Source organism: Aplidium turbinatum, chromosome 4, assembly GCF_918807975.1.
Source record: "Aplidium turbinatum chromosome 4, kaAplTurb1.1, whole genome shotgun sequence".
Lineage (NCBI taxonomy): Eukaryota > Metazoa > Chordata > Ascidiacea > Aplousobranchia > Polyclinidae > Aplidium > Aplidium turbinatum.
In genome coordinates, this window is record NC_137475.1 from 26071642 (window position 1) to 26098486 (window position 26845).

General features: G+C 37.2%; 1 protein-coding gene across 1 annotated transcript; it reads left to right on the forward strand.

Moving 5' to 3' along the window:
• The first annotated feature begins 5668 nt into the window (after positions 1-5668).
• On the forward strand, positions 5669-26696 carry LOC145768525 (coiled-coil domain-containing protein 166-like). The gene is made up of 8 exons (XM_082580035.1): positions 5669-6016; positions 19251-19304; positions 20684-20738; positions 21154-21298; positions 24109-24188; positions 24711-24887; positions 25466-25578; positions 26460-26696. Exons 1-8 carry the CDS (start codon positions 5895-5897, stop codon positions 26596-26598), a joined length of 885 nt encoding a protein of 294 aa, XP_082436161.1. The 5' UTR covers positions 5669-5894; the 3' UTR covers positions 26599-26696.
• Positions 26697-26845: the final 149 nt, after the last annotated feature.

Below are 26845 nucleotides of genomic sequence, written 5' to 3' on the forward strand. Positions count from 1 at the left end.
CTCAGTCAAAACTCCAAACCTCTGCAGCACTATGGAATATGCATCGATACGTTTCTGTGGTGCACTCTTCAGTTGGTCCATGATCACATAAAACGTGTTGATTGTAAATTTTTGCTGGCCCGACATTTCTTCCACATCACCTGTAGCAGCTCCATCACTGACATGCTTCTGCCGCTTTGGTGCTTGCCGACTTTCAGATTTATATATGCTGCTGCCACAGCGATCACGTGCCTGCTGCTCATAACAGTCAAAATTCTCTCTGCACTACTCCAAGAATTTATCCAAGCTTCAGCAGACCAATGGCTAGTGTCAGTTCTATAGTGGAACTTTGAAGCAACTTGCTACTAGTATTGAAGCGCTGCAAAATATAAATATTGTTCCAAAGTATGCACAATAGGGCAACTTCAAGGGTGTTCATGTGTTTGGCCAATGCACCTGCTTCATTTCGTGTGCTGCCATTCTGAGTAGCATCCCCAGAGATTTCTTGGAGAGCACTTTGAAACTTGTGGTACCCAATGGTTTCTTGTGCATCAAAAGTGCTCTGTGGGCAGCACAAAATATGTCCGCGGGCCGCATGTGACCCGCGTTTGGGTTAGACCACCCTGCTCTAAATCACAACATTAGGCTAGAAAGTTCATATCAATAATCAACTAACAACTTACATTTTTTCTTCTTAGAAGCATAAAACGCCCGATAAGAAACGGTTCACAAGTCACAGCTTCAATTGCACTATAAAACTAGTCTATGGAAAAATTTTGCGATTTTTGCGAAATTACGATTTTTGCATTGTGTTTGGGTTAGACCACCCTGCGCTAAATCACAACATTAGGCTAGAAAGTTCATATCAATAATCAACTAACAACTTAATTTTTTCCTTCTTAGAAGCATAAAACGTCCGATAAGAAACAGTTCACAAGTCACAGCTTCAATTGCACTATAAAACTAGTCTATGGAAAATTTTTGCCATTTTTGCGAAATTACGGTTTTTGCAACCTTTCATTCATCTGGAAAAACAGAGCTATTAAAATGAATAGGCCTACTTATTAATTTAAAAAAATAATTATTTTGAAAACATGAATACATTTTTTTAAAGTGGCCTGGATTTTTGACTGGCCTTGTAGGCACGTGCCTACTTTGCCTAATGGTTAATCCGGCACTGCCAGACCCCCCATAACATTGTTGCATTCCTAATATTTGAAATCGTTCACACCAGGAGTCGGCAAACCTATGGCCGCCATGAGAGATCATCCGGCCCGCCGCTTTCAAACTATGATAATATGTGGCCAGGCCAGTGGTTTATTACCGTAGGCTACGGTAGGCCTATAATCGAATGAAAGAACAAGTAGGCTACCTTTCATTAATCAGTTTAGTAGGCCCACGTCTTTGATTTGCAGCGTTTCTGTTTGTATAAACAAAGAACTCAACATAAAGCACCATTATGATACAAAACATATTAGGCTAACTTTTCCAAGTTAATGGGTCAAACAAGGAACGGCAAAGTGAATCTACTCAAAAATAGCTTTAAAACAACAAATTTTTCTGCTGCAAAGGAAAGGAAACCCAATGAATCAGAAGAATCTTTTGCTAGCTGCAAGGTAGCACAATCAATAGGACAATAGCAAAAGACAAGAAATCGTATAGTGATGGAGAATTTGGGAAAAAGTGTAAGATGAATGTTATTGAAAACATATGTCCAGAGAAAAAAAAACAAACTACTTTTCTGATAGGCTATAGGCCTAAGTCTTTCAACAAGAACCGTAACTCGACGAAAAGAAGATATATCGGAGAACGTAACATCTAGCAAAAAATTATTGTAGGCTATATATTTACAGTTCTTCGCAATGGATGAGAGCACAGTCACGACAGATAAGCCTACTGCTGAGCTGGCAGTATTTGTGCGTGCAGTAGATAAAGATTTTGATGTTTAAGAATTTGTTCAGCAGATTCCCGTCAAGGATATTACTAGCCGATATTCTGAAGGCATTAGGCTACGTCAACGCCTTGAAATAATGCCTCTGAATCTATCAAAACTGGTATTAATAGGCTGCGGCCCGCCTAGACCATGTCAAGTTTGGCTTTGGCCCGCTGTTAGAAAAAGATTGCCTACCCTTGGTTTACACAGTGCGTTTTCATAATAGCCTTTCGTGCCAACAAGCAAAATTTTCCATTTTTGGGCCGGTTTTGGTCAAAAAAATTTACAAAATTGTTGACTTGCTTTATAGCGCAGTCAAAATGTGGCGATGTGCAGTGTACACACAAATAAAAAGGCAACAATACACACACAGTTATAATACCACCTGGGAGTAATAATATGCAGCATTATAGCCTACAGTAGCTATACGTGCATATGTAATGACATCACTGTTCTAACCATAGTGAATAATTATATTAATTGATAGATTGCTCCACCAGTCACACGCAATCAGGGCCGGGTTAACCATTAGGCTAATAAGGCTATAGCCTTAGGCCCTGGAAAAACTTGGCCCTCAATTTTAGTAAGGCTGATAGTGATACAGATCCAGTAGGCTACAGTTTTTGCTTAAAAACGAGTGACCGAGTTGAGTCAATACATATAAAGAGCCCATCTCCAAAACCACATAGGCGCTACTTTTACCGAAATTGAGTTTAGAGCAGGACTTTTCAACCTGGGGGTCGCGAGCCGTTTTTCGGAGGTTCGCGAGGCGCTTCCAATGTTTTCAATTCTTTTTTGCCAGGAAAGATTAAAAACTGTGTTTTTTCGCAATCGCCCATTCCTCTACTTGAGGTTATTATATGATTATATCGTTTAAGCTTTCAGACGTTGCAAAGGCTTTAACTATAGGAAAGCATTCGATATTTTTCACCAAGTTCTTGTACGTTGTTTTGTGCAGATTAAAGTTAACCAGTAACAACGCTATGGGAAAAAAGCAAAATTATGTAGAATCCTATGCAAAATATAGATTTCTCAGTATCGTTTTCAATTGCACTGAAAAAAATTAGTGTCGGCTATTTCGTTTGAAAGTTCTTTCAGCAACAAGTGCACGCATTGACAAACTTAATACCGTATAGTTAAAAAATATGCAGCACCAAAATAACCATCTCACTGCAATTGATTTAAATGAATCCTTAAAAGATTGCTATAAATTCAACCGGTGAAAGTGCGACAATGTAGATTATTCTCATTATTTTTTCTCCTATTATTTAGCTAAGCTTGATAGAAAATGGAAATAACAATCGGAGGAAATGAAATAAAAGCCGTGATAACATTGCAAAAAACTTTTTTTGTTTGAGAAGTTTACGTTGGAACAGCAAAACTAAACACAACTGGATGTCGGCATGAATCAAATTTGGTTAAATTTTTGCATTGAATATGCTCTTGTTGAATATTTTTATGGGAGGCGCGAGACTACGTTGATTGCTCTGAGGGGGTAGCGGTGGAAAAAGGTTGAAAACCCCTGGTTTAGAGTGTCATTAGGTTAAGTATTGCCATAGGTAGGCTACCTACTATTCATTTCTTTCTTTCCAAAATCTTTTCCATCTGCTTAATTCAAATTTGACAATAAAAATTGTGTTTCTTTCCGAAACCAATTAGGCTATGCACCATCATTAGCCATTTTTTTATTATGTTTAGGCTATGTTACTTTGCAATAAATAATTTCAATTTTTCATGTAGCCTATGTAGCCTACTTTTATTACTTTTTATAGCTTGATTTGCAAAAATAGGCCCTTCTTTAGTAAATAGCCTTAGGCCTACAGTAGCCTACCCTTAATCCGGCCCTGCACGCAACCACACCCACACGTGCTGCACATCAATAATGGACTCAGCAGAAAAGTTTGAAGATTGGATTTCATCATTGAGCTATCAAATGAGTGAAGACCTTTTTTGCAACTCCCTCTCTGATTTGCCGTTTTCGCTACCTTTTTAAAGAAATTTGTCTTTCAAAAGTGGGTGGGCCAGGCCCACCCAGAAAATAAAGTAGGTGAGCCCAGGCCCACGTGGTTCCTCCATCCCTGGCAAGATTAAACTAGAAGTTGATTTGGAAACTCAGAATACTATTGACAAATTACATTGCAAAAAGAATAGGCTATAACCCCCCCCCCCCCGCGCTAGGATGAATCATCCAAGCAATTATGTCTTGCGCTACAACTTTTTTTTTTTGCAAAATTTGTATTGTTTTACCTGAGCATTAGGAGGGGGGCATCGCCCTTTATCTTCCCCCCTAAATACGCTACTGCTTGTCTTGTCTTATAGCCTACAAATAAATAATAATAATAATATAACTGATAGAATTTTTGGAAAGCGGGAACCTGGTAAGCAAAAACAAACTCGTTCAGTTTGTGCTTTTCAGTCCAGAGTGCCATTACAGTTAGCTATGGTGCAAAGTCAAATTTATCTTACGATTTTTCATTTTATGTAGGCTATAGTATTTCAGATTTAATTCCTGATGAGGACACACGTAGGCTACGTGTCTAAAACGTTTGAGCCATTATGTAATATATTTTGTTTGGTAGGCTTATGTAGTAGGCCTAGTAGTACATTATGTTAAACTCGCTAAGGTTACGGTACTTTGTTTTGCTTGTCTAATGACAAACTCATCTGAAACAATTTAACGACAGGGGAAAGGGCAAAAACAATCGTTCATTCACACAACATAGGCTATCATAGGATTACTTGGTTTAATTATTCATCCGAGGCGTCGATGCATGGTTCAGGTAATGCAATTGAAGAATAAGATCAAGAACAAAAACAAACTGAGCTGAATTCAAATCTCACATCACAAAAGAATAAAACTGAAAAATCTTTTTATTGAAAAGATGCTAAAGTCATAGGAAGGAACAAGCACTATATAAGGCACTTCCTCTATGGGCGATCACAAATCTAAAACTTCAACGAATCATTAAATGACATAAAACTTTAAAGTTTTTGCTCGAAGTCAATCTTTAGGTTATACCATCGACGACGAGCTATCTCCCACACAGCATTACTATTTCATTCCTTCAATTTATTTGTTGCAGAACCGGTTTTCGTTCATAAAGAACTCATCAGTAGCCTACAACTATTAATAAATTATAATAAACATTTAGTGAAAGTAGAGGTGAAATCATCAGCTTCAACAATGGTTAATTGTCCAACATTGAATGATTTAACGCCAATTTCAGCAAGATCATAAATTTTGCGAATTTGTACATTACCATTATCTGCTAGGCTACTTGCCTCACAAGAAATGTTCCAACATTCCAAATATCACCAGTTGCAGTTTCGAAAACTTTCATTTTCATGTTTCCTCTGAAAATGATATCTACTAGCAGCTTTTAAACCACCATCAACATCATGAGCAACCACCAAAACATACGTTGGAAATCCAGCCGCAGCCAAACACGGATCTTCTCTTAGCAGTGTAATTTTAATAAATACATGGTTGACTTAAATTTGGTCATAAACATTTGCTATTCCATATTTTAACTTTCTCCTTTTTCATAGCAGTAGCTTTAGATTGTGAAAGTTTCAATGAAATTTTACAAAAGTTTTAGTGCTTATATACTGAAAAAGAACAACTGTTAACAATCTCAAAGGAAATACTGAAAAATACTAAAAAATCTTCCCTTTTTTCAAATTTGCCGCTAGAGTGCAGTTTCGAGTAGCCATAGAAACCGATTTTTGCTGATCTGAAGCAACAGATTCCTCTGATAGAATTTCTATTCTAGAAGTCATTCAAGCAGGGAGTTTATATTTGGTTCCCAAAAATAGCAATGTAAACCAATGTACCGCAGTGCATACAGCATAGATAGGCCTACACACAAACAAGGAAGTCTTGAAAAAATTGTTGAAGAAAATTTGGTTTTAGAATTTATTGTTATCACGTTTGCGTAGGTGAATGTTGAGATTACGGTATCATTTTCAGATCTTTTAAATCATGCCTCCTAAAAAGAAAGGGAAAGCTAAAGGAAAAAAGGCGAATAAAGAACAACCACAATCTGCTTCTCAAAGTGATAAGCTCTTACAGCCATCGGAACGAGAGACGCTATTGCAAAAAGAGTATGTATTAATTGCGTAGCATAATAGGTACAGTACCGTATGGTAGGCTATCGGTATTTTGATTTTAATTGATACCGGTAATTATCATTTGCTTTTTAGTGAAAATAAAATTTGAAAGTGTTCATAGTTTAAAGTGCACTTACCTGGGCAAGGATGAATTTAACTAACAAAGTGGCTGTAATGTATTTACGACAATGGTTGCAATCAAAAAGCATTGTTTTGTGGCAGGTGTTGCCTGTGTTAGGGTTAAAGTTAGGGTTTTATTTGCTGCCAGGACTTCCAAATTTCCCAAATCACAAGTTTTTGTCCAACAAATTTAAACTTTTCTCAAATTTGGGCAGAATTCCCTATCTGGCAACATAGCAAATCCAGGGAGGCACTTCGTCATGTGTCCCTCTCAAAATAAAAAATTGTGATTTTTTTTCCGTATTTATTTTTTTCTCACTTTGCTGGCTCAATTTCAATTTATTAAGATTCATTCCATATCAAACCAGGCAATATGAAGATATCTTGTATATATATGGCACCTCTTGATTTTGCTAAAAAGTTGTCATACTATGCCTTAGTTAGGCTACCAAACGAAAGAATCCTAAGTTTTAGATTAATATCTCAAACGTATTTCCTATGGTGGCCATTTGAATTTCGAGTGCTACCCTCGTTTTTGACTTGGGGGGGGGTAGCAAATAGCAATTTTAGCTATTTTTAGAGCTTCGTAACTTTTGTTGTAATTGTGTTAGAAGACTAAAAATTGCTGTGCTAGTTCATTATAAACTATACTACACCATTCAATAGTAAAAACAACATCTCTTGATGGGTAAGTGTTAGGTGGGTCATCAAAATGCTGCTTTTTTGCCCCGTGTAAGTGTTTTTTCAATTTTCAAATGGTTCTACCACCCAAACCAATCAAAACATTTCTCTTAAACCTAATTATTGAGCTATGCATTTTACAATTTACATAATGCAGAATTATAGTTCAAACTGAAAACAATTTATTTTTTGAAAACGGATAGATCATTTTCCTACAGTTTTATCACTACATAAAAGCTTATTGATTGCAGATGGGTGCTTTTTCATGGGTGAGAAGAGGTGAAAGCATCATTTTGAACATAAATTAATGGTCAACAATGTCAGCATTCCAATGTTTATGATCACTAAGCATAGAACCTACTTATTTTCACTGTTTTGATGATAAATTATTGTTGAATTTTCTCTGACCTACATTGCGGACTTGAGATTATTTGCCAAAAATGACCAAAATGTTACATTTTAAAAACATAAAATTTATAGTGAAGGAGTTTGATAATCAAAGGTTTTATTTCATGAAATGAAAGAATAAATGTATGTGTTTGTCTGGTATAAATTTCAGCACGGCCATAAAATGCCCACGCGGTCATTTGGGGCTCAAAACATAGGGATAAAAAAGGCCATTTCTGCCTGATAGGGTTTTCAGATCCCCATAAGATCTCTGTTAATGGCACCACAACTCCTAAATTCTAGTTGGCAGAAGAAAAGTTTCCAAGTATTACAAAAAATTAAGTTTTAGAGAAATATTTTGATTGGTTTGGGTGGTCTAGAACAGTGCTACTCAAACGCCGGTACGCGTACCGGTGCCGGTACGCGAGCACTTGGCTGCTGGTACGCGGTCAGTTAGGAGAAATTGTAAATTGAGTAATTTGTTTTATGTTGATCAGAACGTCTATATAATAATTTTTAGGCAACGATAATGTTCAATCTGCTTTCAAAGCTATAGACTGTTTGGTAGCCCGCTCCTACGACGACTTCCAGAAAGAAATGTTATTTCGTAATTGTTATCCATTATTTCAACAATGTATCGCAATGTTCGATGCAAGATGATCATCCTTTTTGTGTGTTTGTGCTGTGTCCACGTGCTTAACTATACCTGCAGCGTCCAATAACGAGTAGAGAAGTGAGAGGCTCAATCGATCGGCCACACTCTGACTTCAAAATATCAGATGATTGTAGTGAGTGAGCATGTTTTTTACATAGATTTGTTGAAGCTATAAACCTTGTTCTTTTTTAGAAAGTGAGTTAGCTGTTAGCTCATATTAGCCTATAAAAAGTACAGTTTCAGCTTTGCATTTGCACCAACTGTAAACGTAGAAGAGTTAAATATAAGTGTCGATTTAAAAGATAAATTATTATTGGATCTATCTGCTGATGAAGGTTTGCGAAAATCTTTTGAATCAAACTCCCTTGCAAGCTTCTGGGTCAAAATAAAAGCAGAATATCCGAGACTGTGTACCATGGCTATTAAAACACTGCTTCCATTCCCTTCTACATATCTATGTGAAAACGGCTTTTCTATTATGAGCTGTTTAAAGGGAAAACACAGAAACTCTTCTTCGAGTAGTATTGTCTTCCATTGAACCGCAATTGGATAAGCTGGTTGCAAATAAGCAAGCGCACACTTCGCATCAAACTTCGAAAGACCATTAATAAAAGTGTTTTTTACTTGTTTTTTTTTGTGTATTTGTTACAAAAGTAATAATGACTTTGCTCTTGCCTTTTTTCGCAAATTGACCGGGACGCCAAGTGATGGAAGGTGCTCAGCCGGTACACGGCATAAAAAAGTTTGAGTAGCACTGGTCTAGAAGCATTTGAAAATTGAAAAAAAAAACTTATATGGCAAAAAAGCAGGATTTTGATGACCCACCTAACACTTATGCATCAAGAGATGTTGTTTTTTACTATTGAATTGTGTAGTATAGTTTATAATGAACTAGCACAGCAATTTTTAGTCTTCTACCACCATTGCAATAAAAGTTATGGGGCTCTGAAAATGGCTGAAATTGCTATTCGCTACAACCCCAAGTCAAAAACGAGGGTAGCACCCAAAATTCAAATGGCTGCCATAGGAAAATCGTTTGAGACTGTAGCACACCCAGCATGGGGCTAAGGGGGCTCAAGCCCCCCCAAACCTGCCACCAAAGAAGTTTTTGTATGTTCCCCATTAATAACTTTTGCTTACAGGTTAGATATGAATAAGACACAACAATACAACAGGGCTGAACATTATAATAATATATTTTACATAGGCCTATATTTACAAATAGTTTTAACAGTCAAACGTTTTCGGTTTAACTTAAGCCCTCATTAGGAACCTGAAAACATTTATAAAAATGCAATAAACTTCAACTTCTTGAAGGAAAAATTACTTTAGGAAAAGGCAACTACATGAATAACTACAAAAAATTTGCACCACAGGGAGCGTGATACCTACATCAAGTAAATGTTGAGGAGAATAGACTCGCCTCCAGCAAATAAGTTAATTGTTTGTTTAAATTTGGGTTGTAGCGTTTGATTAACACTGCTTCCTGAATTTTGGTGTCAAATTGAGATTTGCCTTTGCGTAAAAATTTAAATGAGTCAGCCAAGAATTTTCTATCTGTAGCCTACAAAAAGAACACTCCATGATATTGTCTTTGATGGCACTTTTAAAGTTCAGAAGTTCTCATGGTCAAATATCTGGTGAACATACGGATGTACCGTACGTCAATGCCGAATCAAACGGACATGTGAAACTGTATACAAAATTTGAGCAGAGAGACGAAGGCGTCTGGGACTTTGTAAATAGGAAAAACGTCCACATCAAATTTACTGTTTACAAAATTAGTGTTTTGTTTCAAACTATTTTCGTGCTAGTTGTTGTTTTCGCACTTATTTGTGTTGGCAAACAGAAAGCTAATTCTATTTTGTCATACATGAGGAAAAAGTCGAGATCTATAGAAGGTTGCGAGAGTAGACGTAGGAATGAGGATGCTGAAGGTGCTAGTAGCATGGGGTTCAGTAGGCCAACTTGTAGTCTATTGAGAGAACAAATCCTGATGCATCGGCAACGCAGAGATGTACGTATACGCAACAAATTCTACTTCGTAGACTTGCGGCATAGACTTTTTATTTGCGCTTACGCTTGCGGCCACATTTTTTTGGATAGTTTGCGCTTGAGGCTACAAAGTTTTTGCGTTTTTTTAGCGCATAGAGTCAAGGCATACTTCTTAATGTATTTTTTTCGTTACAACACGCCAATACCTTCCAGCGCTGCAGTTGAAAGAATGTTTTCAATGGGCAAAGACATATTGAAACCAAAACACAGCAAAATGTCAGATGAACACTTTCAGATGCTTGTGTTTCTTCGTGGAAATTCAAAGTAAAACTTATTTGTTTCGAGTAGTTTACACCGTGTGAATATTTGGCACCTAGCAAAGAAAATGAGTTTACGCTAGTGTATGCGCAAATGCTGACGCTGCCAACTTTTTTTACACGTTACGTTGACGCATACAGCGTATGGTTTTTCGAACGTTTGCGTTTACGCTGACGGCGTCAATATTTTTTGTATACGCGTACATCACTGTGGCAACGGGTGAGTTGTGGGCCGTGAGTGCCTTTAAATAATCAAAGGGATGGGTATATTGGCCTATTGTCACTGTCTCTTTTAAAATCAAGTTTGCGGAAAATGAGTATGTGGGGTTTCAGGGGTAGATTTGAGATGTTGGAATTTTTATGTGCATCTTAAAAGTTAAGAAAATAATGCGATTGTACTAAGTAAACTCGTTGCTTACTCAACTAGCTTACAATTAATTGACCTCTATTTCAGTGTATGAGGTGTGAGATAAAATGCACCTTGTACGGTACATCATAGGTGAGATCATTGACTTAGTTAGAAAGGACATTTTGAGTAAAAAAAGTAACTGTTAGATGGCACATATCATTCAACATGAATTACAATGGTATTAAAATGTGGCAGTAGTGTAAAAATATATTTTTGGACAGGCAAGATAAAATTTAGGGATGGCAATTTCCCCCCAAACTCTCCTTGTGGCTTTGTCCCTGGTTTGACATGTAGCACGTGTGTCAAATGTGGCATGTAGCGTATTTGAAAATGGCACTCATGCTCTTGCTAAAATTCATATGTCAAAAACTAAGATTTATTACACAGTCAATTTTGTTCCATTGTTTATTCACTATGCAATAAAAGAAGCAATGGCAACAACTAGCATTTTCTTATGACCTGCCAGTAGGGATGGGCAATATAGAATTTCGAATAGTTGCAATCCGAATATCTAATTATTCGAATTGAAATGACATTTCGAATCGAATTTCCCAAACCGAAATTAAAATATCCACTTTTCAGACTACCAAATTTTTTTATGGATTTTTCGCCGATCAATTACATTCGGCTCAGCAATAGCTAGTCGCTCTAGCGAAAACGGCTAGCCAGCTCTTTACCAGTGCGGTTTGTAAACGTCGGAAGACCGTTGTGCTGTGGATTTGCATCTATTTTCATCGTACGAATGGAACACAATTCAACTCTGGGTGAGGCTACTGCTACACCTAGTGTCGTAAGTTCCACAACAATGCAGCAATCCAATAAAATGGATGATCTATTGAGCTCCGGTGTTGAAGCGACGAATACTTCAGCATCAACTAACGACGACAACGAACAGCTTTGAGTCGCCGAAGAAAACCGATCCTACCTTAAGGCAAAAGTGCCATACAGCGATGCAATTGAATGGTGGAACAAAAATCAAGAAAAGTTCCCGCGGTTGTTTGATCATGCGAGGAAGTATTTAGCCACTTCTGCATCCTCAGAAAGATCCTTCTCGAGTGCTGGATTAACAGCATAAAAACTGCGATTCCGGCTCACTGGAGAGTATTTAGAAGCTTTAAACATTCTTCACTGCCTCAAAGACTTGCTCTCCTAGGCAGTTACTGTTGTTTTTCGTGTCGTTGCCACTTTTCCATTATGTGTCTTCAATAAAACCAGAATAAAAACAAAGCTTTTTGATATTTTCTGACATTAAAAAAATTATTCTAGAATAGGTATTCGAAATTCTAAATTCGAAAAATTATTCTAGAATATTTCTAGAATAGCTTATTCTTCTATTTTGCCCATCCCTACATGCCAGGGATATCATTGATATCCCTGTGACATGTGTTGCAATATAAGCATGTTTAAACATGCATACAGATCAGTGGGTGGCTTTGACTTTGTTAAACATGTTCTTAACTAGCCCTTTTCTGTTTTGTCTGTCGCTATGCAGATTGCAGATAAAACAATAATAATTACTTAAGTTGGTTTACTATTGTAGGATTATTAATGTTTTATCTCCGTATTATTATACTGTACATTGGAAGTTTGCATTTTTATCATTTTATAGCTTAGTGTAGAGAAGCAATGAGCAAGAGAAATGAGCCTTTGAAAATGAAAAGTCAAGGTAGAAATCAACGTTGACACAGGAATAGGTTAATAAAGTTATAAGATAGACATTGGCACCTCAGCGTGTTTGAGTTAGATGCTCCTGGGCTAGAGGAAGGTGAGTGCAACCTTTTTTGTCCCCTGAACACTTCGCACCCCCATTTCGTACCCTGAAAAGATCAAGAAAAAAATACAACAGAGCTGAAGTCGTTGATCGTAGTTGCCAGAAATATTTCAAAATGTCTCTTGATCTTTTCAGGAGACGAAATGTAGTTGCGCTCAAAAGTTTAAGACCGCCTGTCAAAATTTTGGATTCTTACAATAATCTATGGAAATCATTTTAAATGTTATGTTATATTGGGTTTTATGCCATTTCTGCAGTGTTATGTAACAGAGCCTTCTGTTTAAGCCATTATTAATGAGCTACAGACGAAATCGGTTAATCGAATCACCTATTTGCCAGAAGTTTTGATACGAATATACGATTGATTCGTTTAACCAATTTACTAAAAAAAAGCTTTATTGTGAATGGGCGTAATTGTTGGGAAGATGCCTGTGCTGACTAGTCTGCAACGCACATTACAACTGATGATTCCTACAACTGTTTACAATTCTGGTTAAACTTTAAAGAGTTTACTAGTTTTATGTTACATAACGCTATGCCGTATGTTCCATCCAGCAAAACTGGTCCTTTTTACATTGATTTATTATCTGCAGACGTTGAAACAATGCAAAAAAGACCAGCTTTGCTGACTTGGCTGAGCAGGTATGATCAAAGCATTTTTCTGCAAACTGCGGCAATCGGACTTGTTTTCATCTCACCGATCTCTGTGACGTCATAACGCGAACTTTGACCGTTGAAGTTTTTGATTCAAGCGTGCTATTTTTAGCTCGTACCAGCTGTGTAGTTTTGAGTATGGAACGTGGCCTACGAAAATAGTGATATGGTAGAAAAACACGGCTCACACACATTGTTTTGAAATCGCACAGTTTTTTTCAAGTCTTTTGCGCTGTCTGGTAAAATAATTAATTTGCAATGTTCTTCAACTGAACGAGACTGTACAAATGAAATTGTGCACTGCATTTCACAACAGTAGGCTACTTTTTTTCAGCACTTTAAAAAAAACTCTCCAAAGTTTTCTGGTAAAAACTTTTGGACATGCTTTCCAACACTTCACTCTCAAGCCGAAATAATTTGTCCATGTCCATTTCTTGGAAGGCCAGTCGCCGACGGGTGACATCAAAAGCATTTAAACTTCTTTAGTGTGATTATTCTTTTTGTGTGCTCTTCTGTTTTAATGAAGCCCAGCTGTGCGAAAATTGGTTCTTTGTAGTGCGATGTCTAGATAAGATTATGGCCTGGGATTACAGACACTTGTCTTTGTTTTGAGCGCATGCGTCTGTCTCACCTTTGCTTCATTTCGCCTTTGAACATTGCAGACAATTATGCGAAGCAAAAAAGAGACATTCTCTTTTCCCTAACCGGTATAATTATACGATTAAATGAATGAAGTATGTAAACTAGAAGCAAATCCTGATGCTTTTATCCGACTTATTCTTTTAAGCGGTATGCGCTTAACCGATGTTTTTACTTAACATCAGATTGAATTTGGTTTGGGATTTCTGGTTTTGATTCAAATAAACGATTGATACGTTTAAGCAGTATACTATTAACCGATTTCGTCTGTATTTCTTTCAGAAATAAAAAGTTAACTCTTTTTCAAGATTTGTTGCTGAAAAAAATGGGCAAAAAAAGGAATTATCAGCTGTGGAGAGGTCAAAAATTGTTATATTAAAGGAAGAAGGGTACTCAGAAAGAAAAATATCCAAAAGACTAAAGTTCAGCAACACAGCAGTCCATCAGGCAATTGTTAAATTTAACAAAATGGAAGTTTAGTGGACTTAAAAAAGGGTGGTAGACCCAGCATTACCAGTCCAACAGATGACCATGTGATGAGAAGGGTGGTAGCGCGCTCACTCAAGTGCCTTGAGGCCAAATTCATCGCTAAGACGGCGTTTTATGGTAGATGTATTATACTTACATTTGTACCTTTACACAACAAAGCCGATCTATTTTTTTTACTGGAACACGTGGGTTTCACTAGGCTTTTTCAAACGTTTCACTAGGCTTTTTTCCTTAGGTTTATTTTTGCGTGTCATGTGAGCGAAAATGATGAAGAGCAAGTAGGTTCATCGTATTCATTCTCACTTATAGAATTTTTCCTGGGCGTTTTCTTTCTTACTGTAATACCAAAACTTAGCCTACTCGTATAATCTAATTTTGTAACCAACCTTGCCTTATCAATATTACTCGGAGATCAAAGCCAGACATTGTGATGTAAGACTTGAACTAAAGTGCGCTGATTAGTGTAGAAGTAGGTACACCCATCCATTCTTAACGAAGAACTCACCTTTGTTACGCTGATTCAATGTCATCCATCGTTGAAGCAACGTAAAAATCCAAAGATTTTCTGCTCAAATGGAAACTAAGGGATACAGTATTAACATTGTCTAGAGTGCGCTGGAAATTGTATTTTCACAACAATTGTTTGTGTTATGCAATGGCGTCAGGGTTAGAAATGTTTTAAGCCAAAGATTCAACCTATATCGTCCCCAGAACACTTCATAGCCTACTCCGATTTCCGGGGACGAAATCGGGGTAAGAATTGTTCAGGGAACGAAATAGGTTGCATCCAAGGTGGGGTGACCGAGGAAGGTGGTTGATCTTGGAATTTTTTTAACATTTTACCAAAAGATTACGTACCGTAACACTGTACAAACCTTTAACAAATAAATCTTTGAAATTCTGTGGTCATGAAAGAAAGCATGTTTAAAACGTAGCTTAATTTAAAAGCAAAATTTGTAGCTCGAATTTCTAGGTAAGCCTATTTTAATGAATTTGGTCAATTAAAAAGTGTATGTCTTAATCAAAAATCCATTATTGAGCTGTTAAGCTCTCTTTATAAACTGTCCCACAGGTAATTTACAGTTGTAAACACTATGGTGTGTGCTGCTGCAACTTGAATGGTTTCTTTGCAATGCAATGCCAACTTATCTGTAATTTGTTTAACGACTTATCATGTATATATATACGTTTTTGTCACCAAAAAGATTCTCCACCAAACTAAAGCCTACATTACTTGCTAACCAAGGATAACAAACATGCCCTTTTCTTGTCATCAGTTGTAACATCATAATGATGCAAGAACCTAAGCATCTACTGTTTCCATTTTTCCTTATAGTGGTTAAAACTTTGGCTTTGACTTGTTGGTTTGTATTCTACTAAGGTTATTTAATCATTAGTGTTAACTATTTGTACAAAAACAACCAAACCAAGTGGTTGCTGATGCAGCTGGTTGCTTGAGAGGTTTCTGATCTTTTTGTTTTCACTTGTTGAACCTATATGAATCAGTTTGTATCCTTTGTGGATCCTCCTCTTGCTTCATGGCCATGGGCCAAGCTGACAGATATTTGTACTTTGTAGGTGCAACCCCCTCTTTTTCTTATACTTTACTTTATTTCATAAATGCTATGTCAAGAAGCTACTTAGATGAATTTTAGTGCTGCTGCATATTATTGTGCTGGTTATTTGAGATTTCTTTTTAGTCATACTCAGACTTTTGTTCAGTAATTGGAAAGTTAAATTAAATGAAGAGAAAGCAAGAAAGCTAAGTTTCATGTCCACCTGATATAGCTTCGGAAATATCGGCCAATTTTGGAGTGTGGATATTGGATAACTTTTGCCGATACAAAAAATTCATATCAAGATAAGACTTTACCAATGCTTTGCCAACATTACATAGTTTTTATTGTATTCATGATAAAACTATTTGTTTACCAAAGTAGTGATAATTTTTGGCAAATACTTGCTCAGAAAATTATGGCACAAAACAATTGCAAAGGAAAAAAACACAATGTGATATTTGTAATACAATAGGCTACAATACAAAATATACAATCTAATAAATCGTTAGCATAAATTTTGCACTTGACACTCGGCCTCTCTAAAACGGATTTTGTGATCAATATCAGACGAAAATTGTACCACATAGAAGTTTATCAAGCGTTGTTTTTTTACAATGTACACAACCTTCAGCTTAATTCATGCTTAAAAAACTTGTGGGAGAGGTACATAGCAGGACAAACAACTTAAGAAATGTTGTGTGAAAGTGATATTGATTGGATATAGTTGTACATTATACACTGTGGCATTATTTCCTGCATCATTTGTTTGACACTCTAGTAATATATCACTGATGTCAGCATGATATCGTATACGGTTTGACGTATATATCGTCTCTAATAAGCTGAACTATCGTAACTCCAAAAATGCAGTTTTGAGAAAATTGAATTTTAAAGTTCACGCTGTGTTTGCTGTACATTCATTTACGATAGTTCATCGTTCTGTATCATCAAAACTAAAGTAAATAGAGTTACGATGCTGTAACAAAATAAACTGTAGTCTATAAAGATACCAAATCAATCAAAAACGCAATTTTGAAAAATTTGGACTTACGATAGTTCAGCTTATTAGAGACGATATAGTCTTTTGAACAAGTTTGCTGTTACGGACAATTTTTAAATCAAACGTCACATAGAACCGTTGTTTACTGAACCTGACGTCTTACGTCATGGACTGTTGCTAGAAATAAGCAAAGATTGCATCACCTTTGTCACACCTGTGAAACATTTCATAATCGTTAAATCTTGAATTGCGAGATATGGTGTAAGCCAAATTAAACAGGTGTTTGAATAGCTTCATAATGCTTATCATTATTACGTCACAGAAGCTGCTTACGTGCGTTTGAAATATTGCAATATATTCTCGTCATTTTAAAATTGTTGCTTGAAAAGTTGGTCGCATATTTAACTGTTTTGCTTAGTGCTTGCCAGCTAGACAAAATTTCCGTCTTTATCTCAGTAATTTGTATAGTAGTGACAAGTTTTAGTGGCGTACGGTGTTGCGTTCCAATTTCGATGAGGTTATTTTTACAGAGATATAATTCTCGAATAGACGTTTTCAGAAGAGTGTTTCTTTCGGTCATTGCATACAGATGAACGGATCCGAGAATCTTATGTTACAATTTTCCCACAAAGAGATTATAGTTTACCGCTGTGACCATAGGCTATACATTGAAACATTTCAAATTGTCTAATTAGATTCTTTCTGTTTCTGCGAACCAATCCAGAAAAATGTCCACTTCAAGCTGTTGACTGTTTCATATTAGTATTCATTAGTATATCATATAATTATATGGACGTTGTTGGCTTACGAGGATTGAGCACTTTACTGGAGGCACCTTGCTATGCATTGCATAAAGCTCACTGCTTGCAGTTTGAGCACTTCATGGCAAGGTTGGCAGTAGTACCATTTTTGGAGCTTAGGTTTCACAAATGGGAAAATGTCACATGGAGGATTGGAGGTATATATCTACATGGTCATACCAGTGTACACTGTACAGGGCTGCGATTTTTGCAAATGAAATAATCTCGCAGTAGGTTATGCTAGCGGTATAGCTTAACGGATTTTTTCTTTTGCGGTTTGCAGTTTCGCGATCCTCAGTTTCGCCTTTACAACAGTTCTCTTTCTAGAGCAAAACAAATAATGTACACGTCCAGTAGGTACACAACTTAGCGCTTGATACTCCTTTGCAATCACTCAAACCAGCGTGCGATTAAAAACTTAAGTAAGTGACTCTGACGTACATCCACACAACCAAACGCTTATCTGACTCTTGTGACGTCATATTGTATTACTATTCGACAAACAAACGCAGATTTTTTGGTCGTTCGACAAGAAAAAAAATTGCAACCCTGCCAGTGTACCTACTGTACTGAGGAGGCCGGAAGGCCGAAACGGTGTGCACTGTCTGCAGTTAATTATATTATTACTTACGGTATTGATAAATTTCACTGTGCCATTTCTTCCTTTTTTATACTGGTGTCATCCTTTATTGTGCCGTTATTTCCTTGCTACTTCTTATATTATTTTCATTTGCCTGCTATATCATGCCTTTCTTTCAATCGTCCAATGTTGATTATGGAAAATATTTGATCCTCATGAACAGAATCATGACAAAAAACGGATGCAAGCTGAGGTCATAATGCAGTTTAAAATCCAAATGTTGATCACGTTTATTTTGACTACAACATTAGTAAAAGGACATGATAATAGACATAATTAATAGCTACCCACCAATATTCAACAACAAACCTGGATAAATATTGAAAAGCATAGAGACTAAGAACGGTCATTTAAATAGGCATTGTATTGGAATTTTGTTAAATTTTATACTTAAAGTTATTCACAGAATTGATATTTGCTGCAGCAAACCACTGCTACCACATGCCCCATATCATATGTAATAACTCTGCTATACAATATTTAATTATTTATGCTAAGACAAAAGTTTGCTCATCATAAAATTTCTCAAGTAGCACAATTTTTTTTGTTTTATTTACCTTCAGTTGTTCTTTTTTTGTTCAAATTGTATCATATGTTGTATGTACGCATTAATTATAATTGTATGTCAACTTATTTTTCAATAATCTCTTCATTGGCATTGTCTTGAATATTAATTTCCCAAATCGATTTGATTGAATAGAAGTCTAAAAGGCTACAAATTTACAATAACTATTATCTCATTTGTGTTGTCTTGATTATTCTTCTTCTTCATCGTGTGTCATCCAGCCGTAGCCCAGAGCATCACGCAAGCTCTTGAATATTAACTGCTGAGTGATCAAGTGGATTATTTAAAAGTTCAAAATTACTACAAATGTATAATAAATCAAGCCTGGTCCTCTATGAAGGCTAGTTCAATTAAATATGTGACAATCTATTTTATTTTGCTAAGCATTTTATTGCAAATGAATGTTAGAATTGAACTTGATTAGCTTGAAGAAGAAAGTTTCTTTTACACAAGAGGATAAATTTTTTTCATGGTTAAGGATTAGTATGTTTGAAGCTGTTTGTGAACTGAACTGTAGCCTACAATAACACTAATCTATTTTATGCAGATTTGACGGCTTATCTGAAGAACTCAGCCATTTGAAGAAAGAAGTTGATAAATTGTATCTTTTCGGATTTTTTTTGAGATATTGTATTCAAAAATGATTTATTATTTAACTTCAACCGATTTAGTGAACACTTATTTTATGTAACATTACATAAAGTAGGCAGTGAAGCCTTTTGCAACATCTCTAACTTCCAACATGTTTATGAAATTTAACTCTTTTTTACCCACATGTCAAAACGTGTTAATCATGGGCCATGGTCATAAATAGGCTGCTCAAAGCTTTTCTTTTATTCTCATTTTTTCCTGATCAACAAATTTTATTTGAAATTTTAGGTTTATAGCCTACTAGTTCATCTTATTGAGATATAATACATAAAAACTTTGACAAATAAACTATATCAGGATAGAAAAAAGAGGACAAAAATTTGTATCCTTTAGGTGTAAGGCAGTTAAATTCCGTGAGCTGCTTTTCTTGAGTGAGTAGAGCCTATTTCTTGTGTTCCTGTGTATTGCTTGTAGCGTGGTTTGTATTTGATGTCAAAGCATTCTGTCAGTTCAATGGCTTTGTCGAAGGTTTATATGACAGTTGAAACCTTGATTTTGGCTTCCTATACTGCATTAAGAAAAACATTCCGGTATATTTGTAAGACATTCTCAACTTATCTGAAGCTAAGTTTGTTAGCTGAGTGATCTTGGTGTCGATGAGATTTATAAACCTGTTGTACTCAGTTTTTCGGAAATTCTACGTCTTAACAGGTTTATTTGCTATCACCTTGTCCTTGATTGGGTGGACCAGGGCAATGAGCGATGTTATGTTTGCTGTGACTTGGGAAAATGGTCTTCACTGGCAAAAGCCCATGTTAGTAAATAGCAAGCCATAGCCTAATATATCTACTACAGATCCTCAGTTTGACGAAGGAATGTGTATTCTGTGGAACGATTGCAATCACTTCATGCTCCCGTGTTAGTCGTTCCAAAATAGCTCATTTAGCATTGGTAAGCTCTTCCACATTTAGGCTACATGCAAAAGTTTTTTTACAGTCCGTGATGGGAGGGCTGTTTTCTTTAAAAAGAGAACACACACTCGGGGTCACAGTGCGAAATCCAGAATCCCCTAGTGATTAGATGCCCTAGAGCTGAGAGTTTTCCTTTAACTCTCCTGGATCTGTTTTACGCTGCTGTCTCTATTTGTTGTCATTCACCTATACTATGTGCAGTGTGCACGCTTCCGGGACTCACTGAGAGAAGGATGACAACATGAGTCTCATATTTTTTTGTGGTACTTGCTAATGGCTTTAAATTTGCTCAGTTGCGTCGCAGATAGTGTGAATAGAGTAATTAAGTAGTTGTGATAAAGTAGTTGAAAAAATTATGCAAAATATTACACAACCGACCAATATTTGTATTGTTCCTTGACCATTCCCGAAATTACAGACGACGTGAAAATGATTTTTTGCAAACTGAAGCCCAACAGACAAGAGTGGAAAGTGTAAGTTTTAATACATTACCATCCACAAAATGCTTCTGTCATATAATATGAACTGTAGTTCAGATTAAATTTTCTTATGATTTTACCTATTATCCAAAAGGAGGCGTGGTGTGATGAATGATTTTAAAAACAATTAGACACTATGACACTAAATCGGTAAATTCAATTTTGGTAAAGAGAGCTTTCACCACACACGTGTGTGGCTTCGTTGTGAGATTTGTGGTACTTGGTAGCTGCAGATGCTAAAGCTCTTATTAAAGTTGTTAGAAATTTGCTTCAACGTCAGACTTACGTGTGAGATTTATAAACACGACTATCACTTACAACAATGTATTGCAATTACTCTGCTTTTGCTTCACTAAAGAACCTACTCTTTTAACTTATGCATTGTCGTCTAATGTGATTATATATCCAGCATGAATATATGTCCTATATGGCGAAAAAAACCCACAAGCGACAGACTACTATAATCACACTCAGCGACCAAAATCAGAAAGAATTGCAAACCATTACGAGACAAAAGAAGGCGATGCTTGCTGAATATGAAGCAAAGAAAAACGGTATGTCTTGGTTTCATCATTGTGCTGTCTCCGAGCCGAAAGTTGGCTGTCATTTGCTCGACACGTCACGTTCCTTCATTATTCTTTTCCCTGTGCTTGGTAAGTCAGCCCACTGTTGTACGTCATCTCCCTAAGTTTGTCTCCTTCATCTGCACTTTTTTCCTTCCACCATAGGCCTACCTTCTATAACCAACTGACATAGCCGGCCTGCCTATCCTCTTAAATATGTCCCGCGAATTTCAAGTTTTATTTTGTTAAATGGTTTTTCCATCTGTCTTGCACTCTAATTCTTTCTCTAATTGCTTCACTTGTAATGCGTTTTGGTTTAATTAAGTTTATTGGATCACTGCACTGTAAAAATTTAGTCTTTTTGTGGAGTTCTGGGCTGTTCGGATCTACCTTGGTTTGCACTTTTCTAAAGACAGCTTGAATGAGACGATTGAATTGGGTATAATTAGTGCAATTATAAAACTGTGACAACCAATACACGTGAGATAGATTTCGATAAAAAACACTTTAGCCGTTATTGCTAGTAGTTACTGGTTAAGCACCCGACTCAAGATCAAGCCGCGCTGGTTTGGTTTCCAGGGTTTGCGTTTGAGCAACGCAGTTCAGGACTGTTCTCCATTTAGCGGCACCTAATGGATGAACTAATTTCCCGGCAACAGCACTTCAGCAACTATCGAAAATTTCACTTTTCACAAACTTAATTCTCGGAAACTGACCCTGCGTAAAAAGTCTCTACAAGTACGCGAAACTACTAAGGGTCGAATGCAGAAAGGTAGCTCAAAACTAGTTTTAAGCAAGCCGGGCTTAAATAGTGGCTTGAGCCGAGTTTTGCGCTGCAGAAACTATTCTTACTTTAAGCTTAGCTTAAAACTCGTTTCATTTCAGGTTTTGAGCCACCAATTTAAGTCGCCAAAAATGGCGACTTAACAGCGGCAGATCTTGACTTAAGCATTTTTGCAAACTGGATTTCAAAGGATTCCGGTGAAGTTGTGTGTTCGGTGGAAGTTCCTGGCCATGATGCGAAAATATTTGTAATGCGTAATTTTGCATCAACAATGCACTGGGTATTTATTGAGAAATAGCCTTTCCTGTTCCAGAAAATTTCAGCGTTTTCACCAATTGCATCTATCACACAAGGAAAATAGGCAATACCATAAAACTTCTGTTTGGTATTTAGAATTTCTGCTGGCGATGATGGAAACTTTATGTATGTGTTTTTCCTTGCAACAATATACGCTGAAACTTTTTTTACTGTACGCAGGGCCGTAGCCAGACTGCAGAGCAAGGGGGGCCCAAATTTTTTTAGGAGGGGGCGAAAAAATTTAAATGGGCAAAGTCATTATATCTGTAGCTGTTGCTCGAGAATGTTTGGATTTTGCCAGGGGGGCAAAGCCCCCCTGGCCCCCGGCTGGCTACGGGCCTGACTGTACGGCATACAGTCGTTTGGTGACATTGAATCAAGTCACCATCACTCAGTTTAAAATGTCCAGTTGCATAGAATCTTAAGGTAACAAGCAACTGTAGCATTGGTGAGAGGGATTGACTTCGCTCTGTGAAACTATCGGATAGTTGCTGGCACAGTTCTACTACAACAGCTTTGCTAAATCTGTAGCGTGCATGAAGCTGGTCATCATCGTAATAATCAAATGGATTTTGTGCATCCCTAATCATCCTGCGTGATAAGTTAACCGTTGGTTCTTCATCTTCAATGAATCTTTCAAGCAAGTCTAATGTATCCATAAAGTACCGTATGTTATTGCTAAAAAGTAAACCGTTTTCTGGTAAAAAATAAACAAACGTTTGTTATCCTCCTCTTGCTAGCAAACAAAATATTGGATGCATGATTCACCAATGCTTATCACTTCGGCAATTTTATGTTTTTGTTGTAAAAACTATTTCCGAAGTATACCTGCAGAGGCTGTAGTACAGCATGCAGGTAAGCTATTTTATGGCTATACATTCAGTAAGATGAGGCTCTGCCTTTCTACAACCATTTTTTATCAACGAAGTTCTGTAGATATAAAAGAAAAAACTCTACAGTACTTGTACAAGTTGCTGTTTGTTCATACTTGCTAGTTGATTTTTTGGCTCTTATAAAGAATCATCTCTCTCTCGCCATTTTGTAGACTTTAATAATACTTTTAATTTTTATTAATAGCCTACCCCTCCCTATTTAGCCCCTTGACAAACCTCCAGATAGTTTTGGTTCACTGCTATTTTTCAGTTACAATGTTGTTAAAAAACAACTGCTACTTGTAGCCTACAAATTGTTGTCTACCACTACATGCTTGCTAGTTGCTGTCAACATGCTTTGTCAAAAATCACCATGGCAAGTCGAGTGACGTCACACCTTGCGTCAAAAACGTGGCTTAAAACCAGTTTTATTATGAAGCGCAGCTCAAAGAGTGGCTTGGCCAAGCGACCTTGCAAATTAGTTTCTGCATCGCGCTCAAGTTTTAAACCGAGCTTGACTAAAACTCCGCTTGCCTTAGAAGAGCTTGGCGTTAAGCTAGGCTTATTTTGAGCTACCTTTCTGCATTCGACCCTAAGAATAACATATCAGAGGCTTTGTTAGTCCGAGGATGAAGATTCAAACCAACCAATGCATCCACTCTACAAGCGAAGTTCTGCAGTTGCAATGAGGTAAAAAATTAAAGATTCGCTAGAAGACGATTTGCAATTAAAACTTTCACTTTGAACATTGAGTTGAAAAACTATTGAAGTTTTTTGCAGTTGGCTAATTTTTCATAAAAACAGTTTTCCTTCGTTATAGACATTGGACTTAAGTTGTGTTTTTATAGATATAAAAGCGAGTCTGTTGGAAAAAGAGAACTTGCTCGCGAAAGCTTCGAAGGAGTTCGCAGACCTAAGCGAGTATCAGGTTGGTCATGTCATTGCTAGGTCGTGTCTTTATGTAGATTCATTGCAAGCTTTTGAAACTATCTCATCTGCGTTCAAACTGCTATGGATTGTATAGTATGTTCGACTGAAGCTGATGTCGAAGAAATCTATTGAATGTAAAAAAAATTGCTACATTATTAATGAATAAAACTATTTGACTCCTAATAATAATCATCGTGTTTTTACTTGCGCCCATTGCGATAACATACAGTACACTGCGATCACAGATGCGATACAACAGACGACAGGGAGCAGCGAAGTGACATATAGTCTTCGAGTCAGCTGCTCCCCTTATTTTGGCTTACCATTAAGTGTCTGCCGAGACACAGCCGCGTGCTCTTGAGCAGTATCGAACCCACGTCCTTTCGAACGTCGCGCAGACGTTCTCACCACTCGGCTACGCAGCGATTAGCTTGGACCTACGTACAAGGAAACAGTATTTTTTGGTTAACGAAGTTTACATGCTTGCCGCAATTGTATTTAAGAGTTTTTTATATTCCAGGACCTCAGAGACGAGCAGTTGAAACGGATCAAGCAACTGGAAAGGGAAGTGCTGCGCATGCGTGGCAGTCACTCTGACACGATTCAACAACTCAAAGCCTCGTTTCTTCAAGAAAAGGCTGAATACACCCAGGAGTCCGAGGAAAAAATAAAAGAGTTAGCAAAAGAAGCTAACAAAGTTAGTTACTGTGAATTGGCAGGCGACTGTGGTTGTGGTGGACGGCTGTTTCGGCCTTTTACCGACTGCGTGCGGAGGCTGACCACGTATTACTGGTCCGTCAGCAAAGTGTACATCTTCCTAAGTGCACTGTAGCCTGTAGTGGAAAGAGCTGGATCAGCTTGTAGAAGATCTTTCAGTATTAACTTCTTATAATCACAGTCCGTTTTCACCTTATTCACTTGCTGATTCATCTCGACACTTGAGGCTAGGACACTCCGGTTTCATAACCACAGCTGTCAGCATGAATAATGAAAATATAAGACGCATCGCGATTTGAATCTCTGTAGACCAGATGCAAACCAGTATAAACGTTTGTGTGTCTATTGGGCAGAATTTATTTTCTGTTCAAGATTCGACTCGGCTTCATTCATTTTAACAATTGTCAAGCCTGCTATCCATACGACTAAAAGTTGCTAATGCAAAGGGAGCTTATTTTGCTGTATTGTTCTTACCAGTACCTCACTGACCAGCTTGTATCGTTTGTATTTGTGCCTCTGCACCCCTACGCCCGATACAGTATTGTATTTGTCTTGCAGAAAGCCGTGAAATGTCTTGCCGAGCACGCGGACAAGATCAAGCAGGAAAATCGCGCTTTGAGAAATGAACTGCTTGAAATGATCAAGCAAAGCAGGATCCTGACACGTCACAAGTGAGTCAGTTTATTCTTTCTATTGGCGTAAATATTTTTGTGTTTGATAAAACGTTTAGTTGAAAAAACAGAACACGAACATTTTTCTTCCACAGCGTTGCAGGTATGGTTGGTAAGGTTCAGTTTGCTTTGTCTTCTCTTTGTAGGCAGCCGCAGGGCACGTTATTATATCCAGGCGCAGCAGCCAATGGATTGCGTGTTCATCCAGCGTTGTTAGGTCCACATATCTATCCTGGGGCTGGGGTCGGTATTCAGGACATTGGTAGATAATGTAAAAATTTGAGCCACGTGACTGTAGCATTTAACTGACCACAATCGTGTCCAAACGTTGCAGAACATTCTTATTCAAGTAGGCTACACGATCTATCAATACTGAACCTTCATACCGCGGTCTGTGAATTAGTTTAGTGGTAGGTCAAATACAGTGGTAAGATTACAAAGTTCAATGGGTGGCACCGCAGTTATATAAGCCAACATATTATGTACACAAGTGCGAAATATTTTTTATTGCCAATAATTTAGGTTTTGTTGGATTTTTTTTGACATTGTCGAGAGGTGGCTCTATTTGAACTTGGTCTCCTACCTTATTACGAAAGACTCGTCATCGGATGACTTACAACTCTAAACTCTCTCATGTGTCGAATAAAATAATAATAATTAATTCTTGATGATCGGAGAGTTATATGATAAATGATTCGTTCATTAATGTTGTACCAGACATCGATTCCCCATCGAAAAATCTTATTAAACACTGGTCAGCCGGCTGGTCTACTTCACTGTGCGATACCCGCCTTTTACCTTGACATTAAAGAAGAAGTAGCCTTAGGTTTACTTATTTTCATCATTAGATTTTGATTTTTGTTGTTTACTTGTCACCGCAGAAAAGAGCTAGAGCAACAGCGAGGTGAACTCAAGCGGGAGCAACAATACAGTGAAGACATTCGCAAGCTGCGAGGAAACAAACAGCGAATGATCGTTCAAAAACTTGCTGACGCTAATAATAAAAACAACAACACATGACACTTCAACAATACCGAAACGGAAGATGCGTTTTTTGAATTCTAACACTGTCATTTAATTCAACAAATTAACTTTAATACAAAGTAAATTTTATTCAAGTCGGTTTCATGGTGTTTCCTTCCGCTGGAGGGGAGGCGAGATGTTGCCGACACGGCACTGTCTCTACCAAACCAAAGCTTTATCAAGTTTAGATAAAATTTTGAATTCCATGGGGCACCTGCAACGCCCTAGTGTTCACTGAGCGATG